This window comes from Nicotiana attenuata, chromosome 1 (assembly GCF_001879085.1).
Source record: "Nicotiana attenuata strain UT chromosome 1, NIATTr2, whole genome shotgun sequence".
NCBI classification, from domain to species: Eukaryota; Viridiplantae; Streptophyta; class Magnoliopsida; order Solanales; family Solanaceae; genus Nicotiana; species Nicotiana attenuata.
In genome coordinates, this window is record NC_031989.1 from 108,950,994 (window position 1) to 108,963,386 (window position 12,393).

The window sequence follows — 12,393 nt, forward strand, 5'->3', positions numbered from 1 at the left end:
TAACTTAAGTCCTAAATCCCCCCCCCCCCGACCCCTTATTTCTACGAGACGGTCTCTCTTTCTATCTCGTCTCTTCCTCTCCCTTCTCTCTAGAACCTTCTGGTTCTTTCTTCTCCGATGATCTCCGCCGTCTCTCCGGCCACCTCCAATCTCGCCCCTTTCGACCATCAGCCGTCATGAAACCCAAACTCACCGATTCCCTCTATTTTTGAGACCCCAGAAGCCTCCACCATGAAAATCAGTCCCTAAAAGCTCCGCCTGGTTTGTTTCTGGCCATCTCCGGCCACCTCCCTTCAACCCCAAGGCTCCGATGGGCCTCTCATCGTCCTGTTCAACATCTCTAGGACCTTCGAGGTTTATGGACCATGGTGATTTAGACCTAGGGCTCCTGGTTCTGCTACTTATGAGTTCTCCGGCGTGATTTCAGGCGAAATCACACCCTATATGTCACGATCTGTGAAGTGTCAACAGGTTCTCTCAACTTCTATTAGGGTTTTCCCTTTTTTTTTGAAACCCTAACTCTCTCCTGAATCTCTCAAAACAGTGTTATTTTCATGCTATTTTCATGTTTTCCTTTATGTTCTGCTTATTCTCGAGCTTCTTCTGAAAGATTCTCTACTTTGAACCATTTTTACTCTCTTTGAAATAACTAGGGTTTCTTGGATTTCTTTTACGCATGTTTCGACCGATTTCCTTTGTGATTAAAACCTTTTCTTTGTTTATTTTGACCGATTTTATGCTCTTACTGGTTTTTAGCTTGACTCTGCTAAAAACCCTAATTTCTAAAAAATGTTTCTTCGTTTGATTATGTGTGTTAGGATGATTTTCCTTACTCTGATTCTATGTGTTAGCATGTTTCTTTGCTTCGATTATGTGTGTTAGCCTAATTTTCATTGCCTTGTCCCTATGTATTAGTATGTTTCTTCGTTTGATTGTGTGTATTAGCCTGACTTTCCTTGCTTTGGTTCTGTCTGCTAGCCTATTTACTTGATTCTTGTTAATGTTTCGTGGTCGCCATGCTTCGAATATGTCCTGCTGAATCTTAACCTGTTTTCACTATCTCTGAGTGGTTGTGTTTGTTCATCTCTTGTTCCCCTCTGTCTATATGGCTAATTTTGTTTGCTACTCTTGTTCATTCACCTCTATTTATATGTTAAGAATACAGAATCATGACTTCGCATGATTGATTCTGATTTTCCTTGATTGATTGGTAATTTTTCTTATTTCTTTCAAAACCCTAGCATTCTACTCGCCTGTTCAAATTAATTGATTTTTTGTTACCTTATTTGCTATAGTACTCTATTCTACCTAGCCTTTCCTTAATTGGAATTTTCCTGAATTTGGTCTTAATTGCTACTATATTTGGTCTTAATTGGCTACAACTATGCAACTGACCTTGACTCCTTCCTTATTTAATCCTACACTGATTTTTTCTACTTGCCTTATATGGTGCTGAATCTTTTCGTTTGATTTTGATTCCCTTAATTAATGGGAGTACTTCCCTGATTTTTTTTTATTAATTGATTCGGAGTTCTTAATTTAACATATTTCTGTGATTCTTACCTCATTTTTTACCACCTACTTTCAACTATAAATACCCTAAGTCTTTCAAAGAAAACACACGACAGTCTTCTGAACACACACACCACAGAATACTCTCAATTCTGCATTCTCTTGTGCTCTTTCTCATGCTTTTGTTGTTCTCTGCTTTTGCTTATTATTAGCCGGCTGAAAGCCAAGGCTAATATAGTGTTACTACTTTGTCTTTGCATCCTGCTCTTGCCCTTTCACTGGTATGTCCTAATTAATCTTTAAGCCTCCAACCAATGTGTATACTTTTGTTTCAGTTCATTATCTTTCTGATTCTCTTCTACTTATGCTTCTCATGTTCAATGTGTAATTGATGCTTTGCTTTAATACTTCACCATGTCTTCTGATCTACATGCTAAGTCTGTAACATGACATTGCCTATCCCTAACTTCTGTGAATCCTATTGCTGTACATTAGCATGCCTAAATTTACCACTTCCTAGTTCCCCTGATCTTTGGCACTCTGCATGTCTTTCTTGGTTTACATGTTTCTAATTGCTGTTTATCTTAAATGTCATGATTGTTTCCCTATTGTCGTCTAAGAATCATGTTTAAGCCTGACCAATTCTTGGTCCCCTGAATCTTCTGATTCTGTGTAGTCATTAAAATCTTTAACATTGTGTGATCTATTTGCTCCCTTTCCCCATGATCCTTGTATGCAATCCTATGCTATTAAACTACTATTAAACCATTGTTTTTGTTGCTTTCTTTTTAAACAAATCCCTTGTTTTTGAAACTCTTTTTATTAAAATACTTCTTCCTGCACTTCACACTACCCTTAGAGAATAGGTTCTGCCCCCTTCGTGTGAGCATTGCTTTGAGTACCTCTGAGTACTCATTGAACTTTGACACACAAGGCTGGTATTCCACACTACACTTGTTCTGCTTTCTTTTAAGTGTCTAGGTACAGGTATTGGCCAGGGACCCAATGGGGCCCTAGGGAGCTTTGCCGCACCTAGACCATGGCAAAGGCTGTAAGCTCGAAGGGGTTGAGGTTGGAAGACTGGGCCTGATTGAAGGCTCCCTATAGAATAACTTCTTATTTTTGTTCTTTATTGCTGTAATTCAGATATTACTGGTTTATAATAATTTGTAAACGAACGATTGGGTGAATAGTGAATATGGGGAGGGTTATGTTTGCTTAGTATAAATAATGGGTAGAAAACATGCTTATAGGATTTTATTTACTTATCTGCGCAATAGATAACCTGTATAGGTCATGCATATCATTCATTAGAGATCCTGCTTTAGGTTCTTTATTTCCAGCCTGTCATTACGCTCATCTTGTAACCACGATCAGTTAATAACCAGCAAATAATTAATAACAAGCCAAATAATTTGTCATACTGCATTGGCATGTTAGAAACCATGTTTTAAGTACTTTTATGCGTATTAGATATCCTGCCCTTAGGACTTCTCACTCGTTCGAGTTGCAGTAGTTAATTCACGTTTGTCTAATAACTTTGTGAAAATATGGCTAAGTGGTTTGAAACGTTTTCCGCAAATACCTTATCACGCGTACCTTTATAAATCAGAATCAAAATATGCATGTCTGTCCCTTAAGATAATCATACAATGTATAACAACACCTAGGCAAACTTTAGGCCCAATAAGAACTGATCGTGTTTTTATTAGCTTAAGACCAACTAACTTCTTCAATTTCAACTCTGCCGTCCCCATTTTTGCTCTGATTCTCTGAAGTTCACTCTATTTTTTTCTTAAAAAACTCTACTTCATCTGGAAATGATTTTGAAATGGTGCACCCATTTATTCTTACTGAGTTTATGATTTTTATGTCCTCAAATCACTGGGTTACCAACCTCTGCCCAGAATCGTGCTATTTTATTTGTCCTGCACCTCATTAAACTACTGTTACTACTTCTTTTTTTTTCAACCATGTTTTAAATTCTGTAAAAGTTCCTATCTTTGAGACCTTAATTGTGTTTAAGTCATGCTATTTATGTGTTTGTTTTAGGAGGTATACATGAGCCTTTATATGTTTACATTGCTCCCCCCCAACGTGCAGTATGTGTTTTGCATTTCGCCTTAGATTTTTATCCTTTAAAACCAATCAGCCTAATATCCCACCCTTTAGGACTAGTAGTCCTAAGTTCCTCCGGGACTGATAGGAATGGGACGGGTAATAGCATGCAATAGTAACCGAGACCAATCCGCGCTTTAATACCTTAACGGGGTGGGAAGGGTAGATATGGATATGATGACCGGTGCGATAATACCTCATGTAGCCCCTCTTTAGAGGAGTGATTACTGGGTATTGCATTGACGTGATCCATATTAATCATAAACCTAGGACCCCTTCCCTTTACTTACTTTCGTTTATTTTTAGAATTGTTTAAATCTTTTTCATAAAATTCCTGCCCTCTTTACCTTTACTCAAGTTTCGACTTACTTGCAATATTGCATGTGAACCCTTTCTATTTGAGCCCTTAATTGCCTACTTGATTATGTGAAGTCACAATATAACATGGCCGGGAACCACACTAGTGGATCTTGAGGGGTGCCTAACACCTTCCCCTCGAGATAATTTCTAGCCCTTACCCGAACTCTGGTTTTCCAACTCAAAAACCCTTAGTGTCCTAATGCACTTAATCATTAGGTGGCGACTCTTCAATTCCAAAAACCCAAATCCCATAAGGGAATAGAGTTGTCCTCCCAAATGTCGTAAACCCGATTTCGCGAGAAAAAAGGGGCGTCGACAGTGCCCGGAGCCAAATCAATACAGAAGTCAATATCCCAGTCGGGTGGAATACCCGGCAGGTCTGAAGGAAATACCTCAGGAAACTCACGGACAATAGGCACAGAATCCATAGAAGGAACCTCGGAACTAGAATCACGAACATACATCAAATAGGCCAAACATCCCTTATCAACCATACGCCGAGCCTTCATATATGAGATAACCCTACGGGTAGAATGGCCAGGAGTCACTCTCCACTCTAAATGAGGTAAACCCAGCAAGGCTAAGGTCACAGTCTTGGCATGATAATCCAAGATCGCGTGGTAAGGTGATAAACAGTCCATCCCCAATATGACATCAAAATCAATCATATCCAAAAGTAACAGATCTACTCGGGTCTCAAGACCCCTAATCACAACTATACATGAACGATGGACATGATCTACCATAATAGAATCACCCACCGGTGTAGACACATATACAGGAGCACTCAAGGAATCACTAGGCATGACCAAATACGGTGCAAAATAAGATGACACATAGGAGTATGTAGATCCTAGATCAAATAGAACTAAAGCATCTCTTCTACAAACCAGAACAGTACCTGTGATAACTGCATCGGAGGCCTCAGCCTCAGGCCTGGCTGGAAGAGCATAACACCGGGGCTGGGCCCCACCACTCTGAATTACATCTCTGGGACGGCCTCCTGCTGGCTGGCCTCCACCTTTAGCGGCCTGACCTCCACCTCTAGCACCTCTACCTCCACCTTTAGCTGTCTGAGCGGGCGGTGTAACACTCGGTGCCTGAACCATGGCACGAGAACCTTGATGCTGAGAGCTGCTCGGTGCTCGAGGGCAAAATCTAGCAATATGCCTCGTATCGCCACAAGTATAACAAGTCCTCGGCTGCTGAGACTATTGACCCTGACGACCTGAATAACCACCCTGAAAACTCTAGAGCGGCAGTGCACTGATGGGAGCTGGTGGTGCATTGTAGGGAAACTGATCGGAATACTGCATATGAGAACCACGGCCACCTAGCACACCGTGAGAAGCCTGAAGTGCTGAATAAAACTGGAAGGATGGCCCCTACCAAAAGAATCTCTGCCTCCAGAAGAGGCATCACCGAACCTTCCCGAATGACAAGGCCTCTTGCCAGACCCCTGACCACTCCCCAGTGATAGAACCATCTCAACTCTCTTGGCCACATTGCCCGCATCCTGAAAAGAAATCTCGCTCCCCGTCTCCTTAGCCATCTGCAATCGAATAGGCTGAACGAGTCCCTCAATGAACCTCCCCCCCCTCTCTCTCTCTCTCTCTCTCTTCTCTCAGTAGGAAGTATAAGAAGAGCATGACGGGTCAAGTTAATAAATCTGTTCTCGTACTGAGTGACAGTCATAGAACCCTGCTGGAGATGCTCAAACTGCCTCCGATAGTTCTCCCTCTGAGTGATAGGAAGAAACTTCTCCAGAAATAGTTGAGAGAACTGATCCCAAGACAAAGCCGGTGACCCAGCTAGTCTAGCCAAGCAATAATCTCTCCACCAAGTCTTGGCAGATCCAGACAGACTAAAAGCAGCAAAGTCGACCACCCCATTGGTCTCCACTATCCCTATGTTCCATAGAACCTCATGATAGCTGTCCAAATAATCCCGGGGATCCTCAGACAATGTACCACCAAAAGTAGTAGTAAAGAGCTTGGTGAACCTGTCCAACCTCCACAAGGCATTAGCAGACATAGCTGGCCCCCCACCGGTCTGTGCCACAACACCCGAGAGCTACCCCAACTGGCTGAGCTGCTGGATTCTGAAACTAGGGAGCCATCTGCTCCCAAGTGCGAGTAGTAGGAGTCTGGGCTCCTCCTCCAGCCTGAGAGACGGCTGGTGCTACAGGAAGCAAGCCTGCTTGGGCGACACTCTCCATATGTCCCACTAGACGGACCACAACATCCTGAAGTACTAGGGTGGCGACGAACCCCTTTGGGACTTGAGCTGGTCCTGCTGGAACTATCTGGGCTGGAATCTCATCGTCAAACTCAACCTCAGGCTCTGTCGCTGGTGCTGCTGCTCGAGCTCTAGGCTGAGCTCTGCCTTTGCCTCGGGACCTAGCACGGCCTCAGCCTCAGCCCCTCGCAGGAGCTGCTACTAGGGGCTCGGGCTGCTGGTCAGCTGATGAAGCGGTACGTGTTCTCACCATCTGCGAAAGAACAAAGTGGAAGTTCAATTAACATTGAAAAATCAAGTCACACGACAGGAAGGAATAGATGTGAAGTTTTTCCTAACTCTGTAGCCTCTGGGGGATAAATACAGATGTCTCCGTTCTGATCCCTCAGACTCTACTAAGCTTGTCCGTGAATTGTGAGGCCTAAGCAATCTAGAGCTCTGATACCAACTTGTCACGACCCGGATTTCCCACCCTCGGGAGTCGTGATGGCACCTACTCGTGAAAGCTAGGCAAGCCGAGTATTACAGATTTTGTTACCCTTTTCCTTTAACCTTTTTAACATTTACGAATTTAAAAAGGTGATCAACAACGGAAATAATCATAATAAATAGAATGCGGAAGACGAAATCTAATAGTTTAACCAAATACTAATACGAAAATCCAAAATACAACTCTACCCAAAATTTGGTGTCACAATGTCATGGACTATCTACGAATACTACAAAGAGCGGTCTGAATGAAAAATACAAATCTGTCTGGGAACTACATAAAAACAAAATGAAAAGATAAAAGAGGACGCCAAGGCCTGCGGACATCTACAGGGCTACCTCGGGTCTCCACCGCTGGACTGAAGGCAGCCACCTCACTATGGTCCAAAAGCTCCGACACCGGGATCTACACACAGTGCACAATGTAGTATCAGCACAACCGACCGCATGTGCTGGTAAGTGGCGAGCCTAACCTCGACGAAGTAGTGACGAGGCTAGGACAAGACTACCAAATAAACCTGTGCAGTTATATCATATACGACAACTAATAACAGCAAAAGCTAGCAGTTATAGACGGGAAAGGGAAAACATGCTACGGGGAATATCATGTACAAACAAAATACAGTAAAGAAGCATAAGGAACACCAAAATCCAACTATAAGCAAGAATAAGGAAAACAATAACAAGTGCACGACATCACCCTTTGTGCTTTTACTCTCGTTCTCACCATAAAAATCAATATATTCGGCGTGACATCACACCTTTCGTGTTTTTACCTCGCATAATTATGTCACAGCATTATCCTTCATGCATTATCACTCATATCATGGCACGGCATCACCCTTCGTGCTTTTACATTTACAATATCGGCACGGCATCACCCATCGTGCATTAACACTCTCTCATAAATATCACACGCGGCATCACCTTTCGTGCTTTCCTCTCTTCCTTACCCAAGCAACAATCACAAAGCAATTCGGGCAAGGGAAATCAATAAAATCAAAATAGAATCCCGGCAAGGGAGCAATAATATAACAACAATATCCCGGCAAGGGAAACAATATCGTAAACAATAATATCCCGACAAAGGAAACAATATCATAAACCTTCCTCATTTCCAATATCACTTCACAACATAAATCTCAACTTAAGCCAACGCTCTATCATGTTCAATTACCAAGAATACTTCCATAAGCCTTGTTCCACATTGCGAATCATTATATTAAGCATGGACAACACATAACAGAGTCACAATAATCATAGTATAAGACTCAATCACAGTGTAAGACTCACGACATGCTTGACACCAACGTATAGATACTCGTCACCACACCTATACGTCGTACTCAACAATGAACACATAGCAAATAAGACCACGACTCCTATTCCCTCAAGCTAAGGTTAGACCAAACACTTACCTCAATGCCACGAACACAATCAAGCCTCAATTACCGCTTTACCTCTTGATTCCACCACCAACCCGCTTGTATCTAGCCACAATTTACTTAATAACATTAATAATTGCTAAATAAACCAATTCCAATGCATGAAAATAGATTTTCCCTTGTTTTCCCCAAAAAGTCAAAAGTCGACCCCAGGCCCGCGTGGTCCAACCCGAAATTCGGACCAACACCCGATTACCCATCCACCCCCGAGCCCGGATATACAATTGGTTTTGGAATCCGACCTCAATTTGAGGTCTAAATCCCTAAATTTTGATATTCTTAGGATCTACCCAAAATACCCAATTTCCACCATGAAAACCCTAGATTCTAGGATGAATCTTGTAAAAAGAAGTTAAGCAGTGAAAGAATTTAAAAAGGACAGAAATGAGGCGCACGTTAACCGTTGCTCTCGGCGCATGATAGCAAGGTTTGTAATCGTGACCGGAATCAATGGCTCGTCGCCGGAAAACTGTGCATGATACTAATACGCAGACGGAGAAGCTTATTACTCCAGCTAACGGTGTTCAAAAGGAATTACCTCCACTCACATTTGGACGCTTTCTTCCACAGAAATTCCGATCGATTGAGGAAGTTCATGAAACAAGTAGTTCTGAAGGTGATGTTCAACTTCAACCGGTTAAAGCGGAGGAAACAATGAATCCAGCAGTGAGACGATTACAGTTTTCAGAAGCAAGTGGATCGGAGAAGCCAACTCCTACGGCAGCTGATATTGTTCGAGGAAATCACAGCTCACAAATGGGTAAAACATTATCATTTGTTCCTCCAACTGATAGAGATGGTAAGAAAATTGTCAAATTAAGTGAAGATGATTTGCAATCACAGGCGGATTACTGGAAAACCTCTTTAATTGGGTACATAATTGGAGAAAATCCTTATGAAAAAGCTATGGAAAATTTTGTTCTGAATATGTGGAATTTTGTTACTAAGCCTCAGATCCTGATTCGTTCTGAGGGCTACTGTATTTTTAAATTCCACACTATAGCTGATAGGGGTCAAGTTCTTCAGTCAGGTCCATACACTTACAGAAACAAACCTATGGTGCTAAGGCTATGGGGAATTGATTTCTCATTCAATAAAGACATTTTAAGCACAATTCCAGTTTGGGTGAGATTTCCTGGGCTACCAGTGGGGTATTGGTCGACTGAAGCCCTAAGTAAAATGGCTAGTGCAGTGGGAAAGCCCCTATACACTGACAAATTTACTGCTCACTATGAGAAAATATCATATGCTAGAGTGCTTGTGGAGGTTGATGCTGCATATCCTCTGCCAGATCAGATAGAGATAGAATCACCTTATGGCCCTATAGTACAGCTGATTGAATATGACTGAAAGCTTGTATTCTGCAATGAGTGTTTGAAATTTGGGCATGACTCTATTGATTGTTGGCATAACACAAAGTGTGATGAAGAGCAGGAGACTAAGGAAGGGGAAAGACCAAGGAGGCAGAGGAGAAGAATAAAGAAACAAGGTAAAACTGTTAAGCAAGCTTGGCTTGTAAAGAATCCCCAAGTGAATACAGAATCAATTCCTCAGGAATAGTGATACAAGAGAAGCATAATCATGAGAGTGCTTGCTTGGAGAAGGATAGTGGAAGTATAGAAAGTACACAGCAGCTTGTTTTTCGCCATGCCAAGCAAGAAATTGGACAAATACAAATGATATTAATAGCAGAAATACTGCGATGGAAGGAAATATAGACAAGGGCAAGACAATTGCTGAGATTAAGGATGATGGAAGAAGAGGACAACAGATAGATCCAGGGCCATCAGGCCCCCTAATTTCCAATTCTCTATGATTATTGTCACTTGGAATATTAGGGGGCTAAATCAAGCCCATAAGCAGAACGAGGTCAAGACTTTTCTTGCTACAAATAAAGTAGATGTAATGGCATTTATAGAAACCAGAGTTAAGGAGCATAAAGCAAAGAAAATTCAAGGAAAGATTGCAAAGGGATGGAATGTATGATGTAACTATTCTAATGCTGTGAATGGGAGAATTTGGATACTTTGGAAAGCTCATATTCAAGTTCAGATTACCCATATGACAGATCATTCCATCCATTGCTGTATTGAGGATACTAGCAACCAATTTAAAACACATCTTAGTATCATATATGCTCAAAATGATGGACGTAGAAGGGAGAACCTATGGAGAGATCTTAGGCAGATAAATATACCAAACCAGGAAACTTGGATGCTCAGTGGAGATTTCAATAATGTTCTATGCTCTGAGGATAGAATAGGATCCCCTGTAACTGATGCTGAAGTGAAGGGATTTGAGGATGTAATTGATGACCTACAACTTACCCCACTTAGAGCTAAAAGTTGGCATTACACTTGGATAAATAAGCAAGGTACTGGTTCTAGGGTGTATAGCAAGATAGACTGGGCATTGGGAAACTACCAGTGGATTCAGCAGTATGGGCATATAGAAGCTGAATTTTTGAACCCATCAGTTTCTGATCATTCCCCTATTTTAATCAAATGTGGTAGACAAAAGTTATTGCACCCTAAACCATTCAGGCTGTATACAAACATCATAGAGCTCCCACAATTTCAGAGCATTATTCAGCAAGTATGGAACCAGTACTATGATGGAGCACCTATGCAACAGATCTGGAGTAAATTAAAGAATATGAAGGAACAACTGAGGGAGGTAAATACCTATATGGCTTCATACAAGAAGAGTCTTGAGCAGGCAAGAGAGAAATTGGATATTATACAAAGTCAAATTAAGCAGACTCCTTTGGCACAGGCCCTTTTTAATGAAGAGAAAACAGCATTAGATGAAATTGAGAAGTGGAGTAATGTGGAGGAACAAGTAATGAGACAGAAGTCCAAGGCTTTCTGGATTGAATGTGGAGATGCTAACACAAAGTATTTTCATGCCCAGTGGAAGATTAGATCCAGCCAAAATAACATAACATCCATCTATACTGATACAGGTATGAAACTAACTGAGCCCAAACTAGTTGAGCAGGATTTCTTCAGTGTGTTTCAGTCATTGATGGGAGATTGTGCTAATGAGATGCCATGTGCTAACACAGCTATATTAGGGAAGGACCATGCCTAACTATATCACAAAAAAGAACTTTGATTCAGGATGATACAATCGAGGAGATTACAGAAGCAATAAGGGAGATGCCTAAAGACAAAGCACTAGGGGTGGATGGGTTCCCTGTGGAATTCTTTACCAGAAACTGGGAGATAGTGAAAGAAGATGTATTTGCAGCTGTAAAGGATTTTTTCTCTACTAACAGATTGCCTCAAATGATAAATACAACAGCTATTACTCTAGTCCCTAAAGTGAAAGCACCAACAACAGCTAAAGACTATAGACCAATTGCATGTTGTACTACTCTGTATAAGATCATCTCCAAAGTCATTACGAGAAGGATGAAAAGTGTGATTGATGGATTGATTGGGCAGTCTCAGTCAACATTCACTGAAGGGAGAAGCATAGTTGATAATATACTGCTAAGCCATGAATTATTCAAAGGATATTCCAGAAAAGGAGTTTCTCCTAGATGTGTGATGAAGGTGGATTTAAGGAAGGCCTATGAGACTCTGGAATGTAATTTTCTTAGGCAAATGCTTATTGACCTTAGGTTCCCTTCTAAGTTTGTGCAGTGGATAATGACTTGTGTTACCACTGTATCATATTCCTTGGTCCTGAATGGTGGTTTGACAAAGCCTTTTAAAGCCAAAAGAGGGATTAGATAAGGAGATCCAATGTCTCCATACCTGTTTGTTATTGCTATGGAATATTTGAGTAGAGAACTGGGGCAGTTACATAAGAATGGGAATCTTAATTTCCATCCTAAGTGCAGGAAGCTAAACAGCACACACATATGCTTTGCTGTTGATTTACTAATGTACTGTAGAGCTGACTTTGAATACATCAAGATCCTAAATGATGCTTTAAACAGATTCTCAGCTGCTTCTGGTTTACAAGCCAATGTGAGCAAAAATGCAATATATATGGCTGGGATAACTCATGATACTAGAGAAGAAATTCTTGGAAATTTGGGGTTTACTGAAGGAAAGCTCCCTTTCAAATACTTGGGAATTCCTTTAGACTCTAAGAAGTTAGTTGTCTATCAATACTTGCCTCTGATTGAGAAGATAACAACAAAAGTTACATGTTGGTCAGCAAAATTCCTGTCTTATGCTGGTAGATGTCAATTGATTAAGGCTGTTATTTTTGGTAT

General features: G+C 41.3%; 1 protein-coding gene across 1 annotated transcript; it reads left to right on the forward strand.

Annotated features, from left to right (window-relative positions):
- On the forward strand, nucleotides 8,613-9,512 carry LOC109239501. Its single transcript, XM_019406074.1, has one exon. It carries the CDS (start codon nucleotides 8,613-8,615, stop codon nucleotides 9,510-9,512), a length of 900 nt encoding a protein of 299 aa, XP_019261619.1.

Coding starts and splice junctions, on each gene's coding strand:
- LOC109239501 (XM_019406074.1), top strand. CDS start 8,613: ATGGCTCGTCGCCGGAAAACTGTGCATGATACTAATACGCAGACGGAG.